This window comes from Nicotiana sylvestris, chromosome 2, assembly GCF_000393655.2.
Source record: "Nicotiana sylvestris chromosome 2, ASM39365v2, whole genome shotgun sequence".
In the NCBI taxonomy this organism is placed as follows: Eukaryota; Viridiplantae; Streptophyta; class Magnoliopsida; order Solanales; family Solanaceae; genus Nicotiana; species Nicotiana sylvestris.
Genome location: NC_091058.1, coordinates 90,943,316 through 90,959,374, shown reverse-complemented (window position 1 = coordinate 90,959,374; position 16,059 = coordinate 90,943,316). Strand labels below are relative to the sequence as shown.

The following is a 16,059-nucleotide window of genomic DNA, read 5'->3' as shown; positions in this document are numbered from 1 at the left end:
CGGTAACATATTCGTATTAAAAATTATGTGTAAATTATGCAAGTTATGAAAACACAAATTACGGTAAGATTACTACTCACAGTACTCGTATGAAATACCAACTCGTCGCCTCGAGCGATCCGTACAACTTTCTTCAATCAATCTATAACCACATCAACATCGATCTCGGGTAATTGCCTCATTTAGGCTAAATTCATCACTAATTTAGAATACCCAATCCTCCGAGTATTATTTTATCATACTACTCGTGTATTATCGAATTATATTTATCCATGGTATTAGTAATTTAAATTAGTCCAAAATCTTTTATATAAAAAGGTATTTATGTCGTTTATTCCTTGTACTGTTCAATTTCCTTAATCGTGTGCATAAGTTGAAACAGAAATAACATTACCGTCCATAATATTCCTTCTTAATTGGTACTTATCCTTTGTACTCAATACATGACTAACCACATTCAAACCCAAATTCAATATTGTCCATTGCAATACAGTTAAACACCAAAACTCAATCCTTGTACCCTAACTTAATTTACACCTAGCAAAGATCATATATAATGAGAATAGTTTAAGTACAAATATATCAATACCCTTCTTTTTCTAAGTGAATTTATCATCCAGTAGCATTGAATCAACTTCCAATTGCATAATTTGCCCAGAATAACTTTTATTGGTATTAAATTTCTTATACCTTGTGAAACCTTTCAAATATTTAAACTGAGATAAAAAGAATTACCAGAAAAAAAAACAGATGAGAAATTTGAGTATTACCCATAAGAGCCAGTACGTATTTAAAATTTCTCAAGGTTTAGTTCCAGCCTCTTTCTTCTTCTTATCCTTTGTTTCCTCCTCTATGGTTTTTCTTTCTTTCTTTCTTAGTGTTTAGCTTCTGTTGTTTAGCAGAAGCTTTGTTGCGTCCCTTTTTCCCTTTTCTCATTTCTCTTTCCACTGGGCTTTAGCCCATTCTCCTATTATCTTTTTTTAAAACTTTAGTTAAAGACTTATATGCCCTTATTAATATATAGGGTATTACATTCTCCTCACCTTATGAAATTTTGTCCCCGAATTTAATTCTAGTACGTACCTGTAGACTGAAATATATGAGAATACTTGACTTGCATAGCATCTTCCAGTTCCCACGTAGCTTCTTCAACTGTATGATTTCTCCATAAGACTTTCATGAATAGTATTTCTTTTTATCGTAGTTTTCTTACTTGTCTATCAACAATAGCCATCGGCTCCTCCTCATAAGACAACTTCTTATCGAGCGGTATAGTTGGTGCTTCAAGAACCTGAGATGAGTCTGGTATATATTTTTTTAGCATTGAGACATGAAACACTGGATGAATAAAGGACAACTCAGGAGAAAGTGTCAAACGATAAGCCATAGCTCCCACTCAGTGTAGTATCTAATACGGTCCTATAAACCTGTAGCTCAACTTGCCTCTTTTCCCAAACCGCATCACACCTTTCATAGGAGAGACTCGTAGGAACACTTTGTCCCCAATTTTGAACATTAAATCTCTTCTTATCTTATCTGCATAAGACTTTTGTCTGCTTTGAGCTGTGAGCAATCTCTGGCTGATTAATTGGACCTTATCAATAGCTTCTTGTACTAAGTCGCATCCCAATAAGTTAGTCTCACCAGCTTCAAACCATCCGATAGGAGAACAACATCTTCTACCATACAATGCTTCGTACGGTGCCATTTGAATACTAGACTGAAAGCTATTGCTGTAAGCAAATTCAACTAAAGGTAGATAAGTATCCCAACTACCTCCAAACTCAAGAATACAAGCTCTCAAGATATCCTCCAAGATCTGTATATTATGTTTTAACTGCCCGTCTATCTCTGGAAGAAATGCAGTACTAAAATCTACTCGTGTACACAATGCTTCTTGAAAATATTTCCAAAAGCTTGAAGTGAACTGTGATCCTCTATCAGAGATGATAGATACTGGAACTCCGTGAAGTCGGACAATTTCGTTCATAAATATATATGTATACCTCGTTCCTTCATATGTAGTCTTTATTGGCAAAAAGTGTGTTGATTTTGTCAAACGATCTACAATCACCCATACAAAGTCAAAACCTCTAAGGGTTCGTCGTAGCTCGGTGACAAAATCCATAATAATTCTTTCCTATTTCCACTCTGGAATCTCAATTTGTTGTAGTAGTCTTGCGGGTCGCTAATGCTCAGCCTCGACATGCTGAAAGTCAAATAGTTAGAAATAAAGTTAGCAATATCTTTCTTCATACCTTCCCACCAATAAAATTGCTTCAGGTCATAGTACATTTTTGTGGATCCAGGATATATAGTGTATCTAAAGTTGTGGGCTTCTTCAAGAATAGCTTGTCTCAACCCATCTACGTTTGCTACGCATAGCCTGCCACCCATTCGAAGAACACCATCACTTTCAACAACCATATCTTTGTTTTTACCATCTAAGGCATCATCTTTGTATTTGCATAATCGCTCATCCTCATATTGGGTGGCCTTAATGCACTCAACTAATGAAGACTTAGCCTGAGCACAAGCCAACAATGCCTCTGAATTTCTGATACTAAATCTAATATTTGTATCTTCTAGCCTCTAAATATCTTTGGCCAAAAGTCTCTTTGCAGGAGCTATATGTGACAAACTCCCCATAGATATTCTGATCAATGCATCAACCACCATATTAGCTTTTCTAGGATGATACAAAATAGCACAGTCATAGTCTTTGAGTAGTTTCATCCACCGACGCTGTCAATGATTCAGATCTCTATGCTAAAAGATATACTTCAGACTTTTATGGTCAGTATAAATCTCACAAGTTTCGCCATATAGGTAATGCCTCCAAATTTTTATAGCAAATAACACTGCAGCCATCTCCAAATCATGTGCATGATAGGTTAGCTCTAGCTTTTTTAATTGTCTCGAAGCATAAGCTATAACGTGACCATTTTTCATGACAATACATCCTAATCCCACCCTCGAGGCATCACAGAATATTGTAAATCCTCTAAAACCTGATGGTAAGGCTAATATTGGTGCAGTTGTCAAACATGTTTTGAGTTTCTGAAAGCTCTGCTCGCATTCCTCCGTCCACTAAAACTTTGCATTTTTCTATATTAGCTTAGTTAGTAGTGCTTCTATTCTAGAAAAATCCTACACAAAACGCCTGTAATAGCCTGCTAAGCCTAAAACGCTGTGAATCTCTGTAGGAGAAGTAGGTCTAGGACATTTCTGCACAACTTCTGTATTCTTAGGGTCTACCATAAAACCATCTTTGGATACAACATCCCTAGAAATGCTACTGAGTGTAGCCAAAATTCACACTTCGAGAACTTAGCATAAAGTTGATGTTCTTGCAATGTCTGCAATACATTCCTGAGATGATTCTTGTGTTCTCCTTGGCTACGAGAATTTATCAGAACATCATCAATAAATACTATTACAAATCTATTAAGAAACGGCTTGAACTCCCTATTCATTAAATCCATGAATACAGCTAGACCGTTAGTCAGTCCGAAAGACATCACCAGAAACTCATAGTGCCCGTACCTAGTCTTGAAAGCAGTCTTAGAAATATCTTCATCTTTGATTCTAAGCTGATAATAATCAGATCGGAGGTCAATCTTTGAAAAGTGGGCAGCTCCTTGTAACATATCAAACATGTCGTCTATACGAGGCAAGGGATATTTATTGAGTATTGTTATCTTGTTCAACCGACTGCAGCCAATGCACATTCTTAGAGATCTGTTTTTCTTCTTTATGAACAATACTGGTGCACCTCATGGTGATACACTAGGTCTAATAAAACCCTTATCCAACAAATCATGTAATTGTTACTTTAGCTCCCTCAACTCTGATGGTGCCATCCGATATGGGGGTATCGATATAGCATGTGTGGTCAGATGGCAAATCAATATTAAAGTTTATTTCTCGTACTGGAGGCAATCCTGGTAAATCCTCAGGAAATACATCAGAAAATTCTTTCACTACTGGTACATTTTCTATGCTAATTGTTTCCTTTCTTGTGTCATTTACAATATCTAAGAGACCTAAGCAAACTTTATTTAGAAGTCGTTGAGCCTTCATAAAAGATACAACTTTGCAAGTCTCTGGAACCTGACCCCTTTTTAGAACAAAACTGGGTTTGTTTGGTATCTCAAACGTAACTATCTTTGCATGGCAATCAACGATAGTATAGAAAGGAGATAACCAATCCATTCCCATCAGCATGTCAAAGTCAATCATATCAAGTATAATAAGGTCAACTAGAGTATCTCTACCCTCAACCTGAATCTGACAAGCACGATACACGTATTCAGCTAATAGGGACTCTCCAACAGGAGTAGCAACTAGGAAATGATCATTCAATAGCTCAGGTTGTCTACCAAACCTCAAAGCAAAGTACGAGGACACATAGGAATGAGTAGACCCCGGATGCATCAAATGAACAAACAGAAAGAATACATGTAACCACAGCATTTGAGGCCTGAGCATCCTGTCTAGTAAATAAAAAAACTCTTGCTTGACCTCTACCAGCATTCCCTTGTCCTTGATTCACAGTAGCACGATCGCCAGCACCTTGACTTCTATTTCATGTACCTATAGTACCTGAAGTATTACAAGTGGTCTGAGTAGGTGCAGCTGACTGAATAGGAGCTTGGCTGAAATTCCTCGGAGGCTGAGGACAATCCCTCAAATGATGTCCCAACTAGCCACACTAAAAGCACTCTCCAGTTAGAACACGACACTGGCCCAAATGTGATATACCAAGAGTCTGGAATATTGGAGTAGTGGCATATATCTACCCAGAATTACGATGTCCAGATGATGATGGTCCCCTAGTACCCTGTATATATTGTGGTCAGTATGTGGACTGTGAAGACAAGTTTGTCCCTGTTTGAGAACCCTTTTGCTACTGTCCCTTACTTCCTGCTCTGCGATTTTCACTAAAACTACCATTGAAAGATCCCCCTGTCTTGGCCTTCTTACGTAAATCACTAGCTGCACACTCATCACGTCCCTTGTTTTCAATCTTTCTAGCAAGATCGACTGCATCAGAGTAGGACAAAGTCTTCATCTATGGGGCTACTGTAGCATTAGACGACCAACCAACCCATCAACAAACCTCTGAACTCGAGCTTCTTGGGTAGGCACTAAGTGTGAGCACGTGATTTTTGTTTTACGCGACAATCGCTCCAAAAGAATTAAAAAATGTATGTGTCATGCGTAATTTAAACCATGACCCGTTTGTTAGATGGAAAATTACAAAAATACGCATTTTTTTTTTTTTCCTGATTTGTTGCCGTGTTTAATTTTGCCTACCTTTAACATTTTATCCGCGTGAAATAAATATGTTAAGTGTTAATTAGTGGTGCTTGGTTTTATTTAATTAGTTTGTGTATTTAGGAAATTAGAAATAAAGAAAAAGAAGACAAAATTTGTTGTAAAATGAATTTGGGCCGTGCCCATTTCAAAATCTGGAGCCCAATTGAACAGCCCAAACCCCCAGTCCGAACAGCCCACCCCCAGGACACAAAACGACGTAGTTTAACACCAAAACTACGTCGTTTCAAGGCCGATCCATCTCAACCATTCAAACCAAACTGATCCAACGGCCAAGATCTCACACCCCGTACCCACTAACTAACCCGACCCGTCTTATCCAAACCGACCCCCAAGCTCTGAATGAGAAACGACGCCGTTTAAGCCTTCAGATCCAGACCGTAGATCTAGATTTATCTAACGGTCGAGGTTCACCCACCCACTAACTATATAAGCCCTTCACCATACCCTGCCCCCCCTAGACAACACCCCCGCCTTCGTCTTCACCAAACCCATCCCTTTCAAACCCTAGCCGCCCCTGCACACCTTCACCAGAAACCCGGCGGCCTGAACGCCGGTGACCTCCACTTGAACACCATAGAACCCCCTCACCACCCTGAACATAGACCTGTTAACCGTTTGGTTCGAATCACCCCCAGGTCCTCGAATCTTCATTTGAAGATTCGAGTCAAAACTCGATCTAACCCAACCAACCCCAGTTTCATACCAGACACTCCCCGGACCCTCCTCGTGACCAAACCATACTTGGTTTGGTCCGAATCTAACCAGGGAAACACGAATCCCAGATCTAAGTTTTTGAACTCTAGTTTTCCCTGTGCATGTTCCGTGTTTTGTTCAAAACGAAGAGATTAAGGTCTAATGGACCTTAATCGAGGTGTTTCTCATCCGAGAAACACTTCGTTTAAAAGTCCATTCAACCTTAAAGAAGGTCTGTTCAAACACCAGTGGATTTTTCTGATTTGTTCCTTAAAAAGATTTGAGGTGAGTCTTGTTTTCTTTTCTTTATTTTTGTTTTATTTCGTGTGATTTGTTTTTTAAAAAGGGTTCTGTTCATATTTGTTTTGATTTTTGTTTGTCCACTTTGCTTAAACCTCTGTGTTTGTCTAAATCCCCCCCCTCTTATTCTGATAAGGCATGTGTATTGGTTGTGTTTCGAGTTTGTACTGACTAGCTAACTCCTCAAGTGCATCTCTGCTTAGTCAGTATAATTCAAACCATGTATCGATACTGTTAAATGTCGGATTTTTGGTTACGATTGTGTATGTCAATGCTAATATAGTCGAGTCGACATATGTCGTCAATTAGTTTCAACTGTCTGAACAAAGTAAATCGATTTGCTTCTGATGAACATTTGCTTTGAGTCAATTAAGAACCAGCTTTGTTTACTTATAGATTGTTTGAATTGATCAGTTAATGTAAAAAGGATTGTTTATGTTTAAATTCTGAATTGGAAGGCAGGTGCACTCGTTCACAGCATGTGCATTGGTGCACCTCATGTGCCTCGTGCACAGCCTGTTTTTCTGCATAAGAAGGCTTTTAAGTTTTAAACAATTTGACAGCATATGCTGTCAGGTATATTCTGCCGCCCATACCTTGCTATAAGTTTAAAAAATGTTAAACCTTTTAAAAAGTAAGTCTGCCAGGGAATGTTGATGGGGTTTAAATATTTAATTAGCTAAGTTGGAATTGAAATGGAAGGCACATGGGAGGGGCACTGGGGTGTTCTGAAAACAGGCTGTTTAAAAGGGATAGTGTTGAGTCCTATAAGAGGGGGAGGTGAGGAGACATACAAAAAAAAAGGACAGACTTTGAAGGTTAAAAAAGAAAAGAAAAACACACTGTGAGGAGTTTGGACAGGAGAGCTGAAATACATACAAAATAGATACACATAGATAGAGAGAGCTTAAGGGATAGAAGGGATAAAACCAACAATCAGAAGCTTTTTTCCTCCTATTATTACTGGGTTTCAGTTGTTCAACCTGTTCAAATCAATTCTGATTCTTTGAAATTCCAGTTGTGTCTATTAGTCGAGTGTTTTCATTGGTTTACTACTGGTTTGGTCTGTCTGGATTTCTGATTCTATTCCACTGGGTGTTGCTGCTATTTGGCTATTGCTTTCTATTGGCCATAGTTGCATCTCTGCACTCGAGCCTGTTTCTGGCTGTATTGTTTTGCCTGCTGCTATTCTGCCTTGTTGCTACTGATAGTGCCGTTACTGCTGCTGCATTTGTTCATTGTTACTCTACTGATTGCCCTTTTCTTCAATTGCAAATATTCCCAGGTACACAACCTTTGAACCTTGTATTGTTGAAAGTTTGAAGTTGAAGCAGAAATAAAGAAATGAACATCAGTTTATGTTATAGCACTGGTGTAAAAAGATAGTTCGAATGTTAGTTGGGCCTGTATTTTTACTGCGAACTGCAAATATTCTGTATAAACTAGCATACATTCTGTTTAAGATGAACTGTTAGATAGCATGGTTCAACAGTAATGACAGCATGACATAGACAGCATGTTTTGATTTAGTATATATTCAGTTCAGTATAACACTTGTTTGGTTTAGTTATGACTGTATAACATAGAGTCATGGTAAGAACTTGTATGTATTTTGCCTAGACCACTGAATTGACAAAACTGTGGTACTGGGTCCGGGATAAATGTATCCCAAACAAACTCCCATACAGTCACATTAAGAGTCTGGCTATGAATGCCAGTTCTCCTGTCAGTTTATTCGTTCCAATGCAGGTTCGATACTGGGTTTCGGTATAGATTTCTTTGTTTCGAAATGATGTGATGATTGTTGAGAAAAACTAATAATCATTTTTGAGTTCAATTAGTAGTAATTTCCCTAATAAAACAGCCGATTTCGTTTTATCAATTTCAAATAGGTTAGAGTGTTAAAAATAGAACTTGGAGGTCGTTAAACATAACTTAATATATGTTGTTAGTTTGTTTGCAATCTCACTTAGCGAATTAATAAGCATATTCACTCGATGAAGACAAAGCATGCGGTAACCCTCACCTCATGAACAATCAATCAGGTAATCAAACAAGTTTAGGTTCGGCAAACATAATAAGGATTCAGTCCGTATTTGTCCAAACCCGCAAAATTCGGCATCATCCTTCTCTTTAAAGATAAATGTAGTAGAAATGTAGTCATTGTAGGGTACCCTTCTAAAATAATGAGACGAGCCTCGCCGAATAAAAATGCAAATTGCGGGGCCCTCAATAATTGATCATAATAAATACTTAGAATTTGGGACGGGCTGTTTAGTGAATTCCACTGCCCTCCCCAAAGACAATAACGCGTTAGATTCTTTAGGCGCGACTTAATTAAATTACATTCTTAAATTCGGGTGCGCATTTATGTGACCCAAATTCAAATCTCAACGGAGTCGAAATGTGTTAACAACTACGGGTGCATTGATTGTGACGTGGTTCGAGATGCATTTTCACGACGTTGCAATTCTATAAAAATAAATGATAATAATAAAAGCGGTTTAAACTTAATAAAAGCACGTAAGTCACAACATGTACTTAAATCAGATATTTAGCCATTATAACAATTTAAGCGACCGTGCTAGAACCACGGGATTCGAGGGTGCCTAACACCTTCCCTCGGGTCAACAGAATTCCTTACTTAGAATTTCTGGTTCGCAGACTTCATTCGGAAAAGTCGAAAATTTCCTCGATTTGGGATTCAAGATAAACCGGTGACTTGGGACACCAAAAGCCAAACCTTTCCCAAGTGGCGACTCTGAATTAAATAAATAATCTCATTTCGAATATTGTCACTTAAATTGGAAAAACTCCACCCGCGCACTTAACCCTTCGGGGACGGGCGCGCAAAAAGGAGGTGTGACAGCTCTGGCGACTCTGCGGGGGAATTGACCCAGAACCACTGGTTCAGGGTCCAAGAATTCGAGCTTAGAATAATTGTTATATTTGGCTTTATTATCTGATCTTTATTACATGTTTTGCATAAAAGTGCTAAATGTTGTCTTTTACCGCTTTTGATATTATCTGAACTGTATATAAACTGTGCCGAAACCCTTCTTTTCTTACCTCCGGGGAGAAGCTCGCTGGTCGAGACTCCCTATTCTGTTAGTGTCAATACCTGAAATAAGAAAGAGGTCGGACAAGTTACAAAGCCGGACGATCTCGCGGGTCCCCGGTACGTAGCCCCCTCCTCGACTCGAGTTGTCCGCTCGGGTACACAGTCTAGAACAAATACCAAGGTTTAAACCTAGTATAACGAAACTTCATGCCGGATCCCTAGTAGGAACGCTTATTTGCATCATATTGCATTTGACTTAGGGGACTCAACACAGGGGTTGGGTCCGTCTAGGACAGGCAACCTGAAATGGAAAAGACCATCATGCTGCATTCCTATCTGTGTTGTGCATTTATTTGCTTCGGTTCCGCATGTCGACCGGTTCCTAAAAAAGGGGGAAAATAGCAGCGTAGGGGGAGATAATTACTTATTTTTGGAAAATAAAATCAATGTCCAAGTAGTGTCAAAACCTCGCCGGAATTTTTCTAAAAAAAACTGTCTTGTTTATTGAGAGTTATTAAAAAAAATATATATATAAAAATTTTCTTTTATCACTTTCAAAATCAAAAAAAAAGGTATTTATTTTAAAAGTAAAAAAAAATCGAAAATTCATAATTCAAAAAAATGTGTTGTTTCTTTCGTAGTACCCCTTTTATGAATTCAGACTAATAGTCCAAATTTTTCCTAAAAAAAATATAATATAAAAAATAAATAGTTTCTTTAATCTTTATCTCTTTTCAAAAAAAATGTAAAAAAAATACGCATTCCTGATTTCTAGGTTTATTCGATTTTTTCCTATTTTACGATCTCCCGAACTACGCCGGTTTGATTCTCACCGGATGTGAGATACGTAGGCAACCCTCGTCGGGTTCAACCCCATTTTTCCAAATAGCCAAAAATCAGTAAATAAATAAATAAAAGATGTGTCAAATTTTTAAAAGAGTCGTAAATAAGTCAGGTGACATTGTTTTATCATAAATAGCCGAATGTTCCCGAAAGGGACGCCGGAAGGCTGACTTTGCATAAACAGCCACCTTCGGGTCTTGTTTAGCGTTTTTATCCAATAGACCCGCACAGCCTTAAAATCTTTGTCTCCGAAGTGTTTAAAGGCCGTGTTCAAAGCTTGATCCTCTCTGTAAAATATTTTTTTTGAGTCAGTCAATTTTGTTAAAATCACCTTAATAAATGTGCAGGATGAGCACGATGCAAAATGAACATTTTTCAATAATGACCAAAATCCCTGTCAAGTTACGGCTATGGTGGAATGATCTAGGTGTTGAAGGACAAAATGAGGTTAAGAAATATCTGAAAGGTCTTGTGGGTCTGTTGGAAATCCAGCCTCGGGGAGATATCATAAGAGCTTTGGTTACCTATTGGGACCCGGCGCACAATGTTTTCCATTTCTCTGATTTTGAGCTCACCCCAACTTTGGAAGAAATGGCCGGATACATCGGGAATACTGAACTTCCGTTGAGGGAAAAATACTTGGTCGCCCCAAGAGTCGTCACGGTACATCGGTTCCTGGATTCATTGAAAATACCTAGAACAGTCCACAACCCGGATCTAGCAGCCGGATTCTGTACTCCATGCTTCATATATGATAGATACGGTCACGAGGGGGGATTCAATAATCCAATCAACAAACTGTGCAGCAAAGGAGTTCGTCAGAAGTGGGACGAGCACAGACGGGTGGCGTTCATGATAATGTTCCTGGGTCTTCTGGTATTTCCGAGAAAAGATGGAAACATTGATTTGAAGATATCTGGGGTCGTCAGCACTTTACTCACGCAAAGTGACAGTACTCTCGCGCCAATGGTGGTATCTGACATCTTTCGAGCTCTCGCAGCTTGTAAAGCTGGGGGAAATTTCTTCGAAGGTTGTAACTTGCTCCAACAGATATGGATGACCGAGCACCTCTGCCATCATTCCGGGATGTTGAGCCATGGTTCCCCGGAAAAGACCCGCATAGAAGAATCTTACACGAGAACCAGAGAGATCATTTGGCCCAAAGGAGTCCTGGCATGGACCTCGTTCTTGCAAGCTCTTACTGCCAGCCAAATACAATGGACGTTGGGATGGTTGCCTGTTGATGAGATCTTATATATGTCGGCGGCTAAAACTCATTTCTTACTGATGGGGCTTAAGAGCATTCAACCTTACGCACCCGGCCGAGTTTTGAGACAGTTCGGAAGATGCCAGACAGTACCTCATGAGGAAGATCTTAGCGCTCAAACAGTTGAGATAAGTCCTAACGGACAGTTCCCAGAAGCGAAGATTCGCCAAATCTGGAATGAGGGTCAATATTTGAAATCAGATACTTGCGTGCGGGATCGAGCCAAGGGAGAAACGGCGCCAGGTTACCTTGCATGGTATAGAAGGGAACTCGAGCATGAAAGGCCAGCTAAGAGACCCCACATCCGGGATTTCACCGAGTCATCGCAAAGGCATTGGGATTGGTTAGCAAAGGAAAGAGGTTATTATGCCGAAATCAGCAGATTAAAGCAACAAGTAGAAGGCATGAAATACGAGCACAGCGTGCAAATTGCTACCGATCTGGGAGAGCGGAACAGGTTAATTCAAGAAAATGAAATGCTCAGAGCCCAGATCAAACAGATAAGGTTGGATGCAGATAGACAACCAAGGCGTCGATCGGACGAGCAGCTGATAAAAGGGCTAAAAGGTGAAATCAGGGAATGGCGAGATGGTTTGGAGAAATCTGAAAACATCATAGCAGAGCTCAAAGCACAGTGGGATACAAGAACGGATAAGCATCGCAGGTACCTGAATCGATTGGAAAGCGACCATGAGAAGACTGTTGCTAAGATAAAGAGAGAGATGGCTGCACTTGAGATCAAAGCAGCTAATCAGGCCAAGGATTTCCAAATTGAGAGCAGATACTGGTATGACTCAATAGCCCAGATGAAGTTGGAAGTACGACGACTGAAGCATCAGCATGTACAAGATGCTCAAGTTTTCAAGATATGCAGCGATCAGACAAAACGCCTGCTCGTAGAGAAGAAGCAAACCAGAGATAGGATCAAGGCCATTGCCCATGCCATCACCAGACGATGCCTACGATGTGAGAACATGTCCAGCGCTACCGTCCTCTCGGCAGTAATGGGTTATGTCAAGCAGACTATGCACGAGCTGGAGCAACTTGAGAGGGATCTCACGCCTAGGACCGCGGCGAGGCCGAACGATGCCCCGCGGAAACCAATTTTTAAAACCATAATGCATTCATAGGTCAAATCTGTATTTTAGCATCTTCTGCCTGTTTTTTCATCAAGGTGATTTTCAGTCTATTTTGAGTCTAGGTTCATTTTCAAAGTTTACTTTTTCTTTTGCAAAATGTAGTTTGTAATAGACTGCTTCAATAATAAAGAGTTTGCTTCTTTTACGCTCATTTGTGTTTTTCGAACTACGTAATGATCTGATTCACGTAAGCATCGTGATACGTAGGCAATCCTCATCGGATCCGGTCGCATTTTCTTTTACTACAAAAATAAAAAAATAAAAAAAAATAAAAGGAAAACAAAAGAGAAAAAGAAAAGAAAAGAAAAAAAAAGGGAAATAAGAGGAAAAATACCGGAATGACGCATGCTCTCGTAGCATACATACAGTAATCCACTTAACTGTATAGGTGCATCATGCCCAACGTGAGATTAACTATCTGTTATTTGCTGTAAATTAACCGTGCGTTTGTCATTGAGCATTTTCCCAGGGTTTTTGAAAAGACGGTTGGTTTGGTGAAAGTCTGGCCTCGCACTCATACTTCACGAGGTCAAGGAAAGGTGTTCAACTACCTGTTGTTAGGACCAGAAGCAGTACTCACACTTACTTCACCAGGTCAAAAGGAAGTGTGGAAATGTCTTCGGAAATTCCATTGCAAACAGTCCCCGTCTCTGAGGAGAGCTCAATCTCAGCCGTCCTCACACCTGAATCCGCAACTGCGGAGGAAAATAGAATCCTACGGCTCCGCATGTTGGAAATGCTGGATGACTGGAACAATGGGAAAGAGCCGCCAAGTGTCGTCCCCGGATTCCCTGAATTATTCTCCAGGTCAAGTGGGACTTCTAATGTCCCCATAAATTACCCTGCTACCCCATTTGGGTACCCAGCCACCTCCGCCTTCTCCGCAGGATCACCTTCTGAGCCTCATCCCCGAATGTCGGCCACTGATGCAAGCATGAACATCTTTACTGCATCGCCTTGCCCAGCTACGGCACAGCCTGCCACATACAAGCCAAGCTTTGACTCATCCTCTTTTACATTCCAAGCACCATCGTTCTCAATGGAACCAACCAGGTTCGCTACCAACAATAATCCTCTACCGCCTCAGTGCGAACTCGCACCGGGACAGGATCAGAACCCCAGGATTGCAGAACAAAATGAGATTGCTAAGAGAATGAGAAGCCTCGAACAAAGTTTGAAGAATATGCAAGGATTGAGTGGGCAAAAAAGCGTCTCTTATGCCGACCTGTGCATGTTCCCTCACGTGCACCTACCAACGGGTTTCAAGACCCCCAAGTTTGAGAAATACGATGGGCACGGTGACCCCATTGCACATCTTAAGAAATACTGCAACCAATTGCGGGGAGCCGGCGGAAAAGAAGAACTGCTAATGGCATACTTTGGGGAAAGTCTAGTAGGGATAGCTTCGGAATGGTATATGGATCAGGAAATGTCCCGATGGCATATATGGGATGATCTCGCCAGAGATTTTGTAAAACAATTCCAGTATAACATCGACATTGCGCCAGACCGAAACTCTCTGTCGAATTTGAAGAAAGAAGCCTTCGGAAAGCTTTAGAGAGTATGCTATTAAGTGGCGTGAACAGGCGTCGAGAGTGAAGCCTCCCATGGATGAAGTGGAAATGGTCACTACCTTTCTCCAGGCTCAAGAGTCTGACTATTTCCAAAACATGATGTCGGCCATGGGTAAGCCATTCGCGGAAGCGATCAAGATTGGAGAGATGGTGGAAAATGGGTTGAAAACGGGAAGGATTTTGAGTCAAGCGGCCATAAGGGCAACCTCTCAGGCCGTCCAAAGCGGGTCTGGAGGGACGACAAGGGGGAAGAAGAAGGAAGAAACGACTATGGCAGCCTCTGAAGCAAGGGAGTATCGTCATCCCAGGCCCCATTTTCCGGAAAGAGCCCCACAACACTACTACCCCCACTCAAATTTGGCATATGCTCATCAACCTTATATGGTCATGAATGCCCAACCTTATAACCATCCACCACAACAAGCCAACCGAGGCCCAGCTCCACCTCCCAGAAATCAGCCTCCTTACCGCAACCACTATAACCCACAACCCCCGCAGAATAACTACCGCCCCCAGGAGCCACCTCGACGGCGGACTTTCACGCCCATCGGTGAACAATACTCTACTTTGTTCCCTAAGCTAGTCCAGTTGGGTTTCTTGCAACCAATTCCCCAAACGAGGCAAAACCCAACATCGCCTTCTTACAAAGCCGGAGTCAGATGCGCCTATCATTCAGGGGCCGAGGGACATGATACAAACGACTGCTGGTCATTGAAGAGAGTGGTCGAAAATTTGATCGAGCAAGGGAAAATAGTGCTAAGGGACGAGGAAGTCCCGAACGTAACTAACAACCCATTACCTGCTCACAATAATGGGCCGCTGATCGGAATGATTTGTGAAGACAAAGAGTTCGATCCTGCTTTAAAAGCTATAATCGCCATTGTCGACACGGGGAAGAGGCCTGAAATAGACCAAAAACCAGAAAAAGGGGAGGAGGCCAAGGCTATAAAGAGCAAGCCTGAAAAGAAAATGGAAAAGAAAGTGGTACCAGCCAAGGGTGGAGTTCTTTACGTACCACGAGGTCGAGCTGAGAAGGCGCAGAACTTCGGGATCAAAAAGACAAAACCTATGTACGTACCAAAAGGGGCCTATGTGGTCCGGGGGACGATTCAACCACCTCGGCTAAATGAGCCAGTGGTTATCGGACGCGTGCCACAAAAGCCAATGACCAACCCGTCCACAGTGCCGTGGAATTATCAAAAGACTTTGGTAATGTACAAAGGTAAGGAGGTCATGGAAGAACTTCCAGAAAATACTTTCGTTAGAGGGTACTCAAATACCCAAGAACTGAACAACGCCACGCAAAGGCGCTTCCCTCCAAAGAAGCCCGTGAGTGTTGAAGAAGCGGAAGTGTTCTTCCAACAAATGAAGATGCCGGATTACGAAGTGATAGATCAGCTGCGCAAGCACCCTGAGCAAGTATCCATGCTGTCATTATTAATGAGGTCAACCGAGCATCAAAAGATCCTGCTGAAAACCCTGAATGAAGCATATGTACCGGTCGAAACCTCGGTGGAGCAACTAGAGCGGATGACAGAAAGATTCTTCGCCGTCAACCAAATCTCTTTCAACAAGAACGATTTACCCCCGGAAGGAGCAGCACACAACAAGGCCTTGCACTTAACAGTGAAATGCGAGGACTACTATGTCAAGCGGGTAATGCTGGATGGGGGATCAGGTGTTGACATTTGCCCGCTCTCCACGCTACAAAGAATGGAAATTGGGGCAGGAAGAATCCGACCCAACAACGTCTGCGTGAGAGCTTTCGACGGCATCAAGAGAGATACCATGGGAGAAATAGACCTGTTGTTGGTCATAGGACCAGTCGAATTTCGAGTA

General features: G+C 41.1%; 1 protein-coding gene across 1 annotated transcript; it reads right to left on the bottom strand.

Annotated features, from left to right (window-relative positions):
* Window positions 1-599: 599 nt before the first annotated feature.
* LOC138885231 (uncharacterized) lies at window positions 600-3,659 on the bottom strand. Its single transcript, XM_070166147.1, has 6 exons — window positions 3,267-3,659; window positions 2,259-2,526; window positions 1,444-2,064; window positions 1,214-1,338; window positions 1,084-1,152; window positions 600-716 (listed from the first exon to the last, which is right to left on the bottom strand). Exons 1-6 carry the CDS (start codon window positions 3,657-3,659, stop codon window positions 600-602), a joined length of 1,593 nt encoding a protein of 530 aa, XP_070022248.1.
* Between the last annotated feature and the right edge of the window lie 12,400 nt (window positions 3,660-16,059).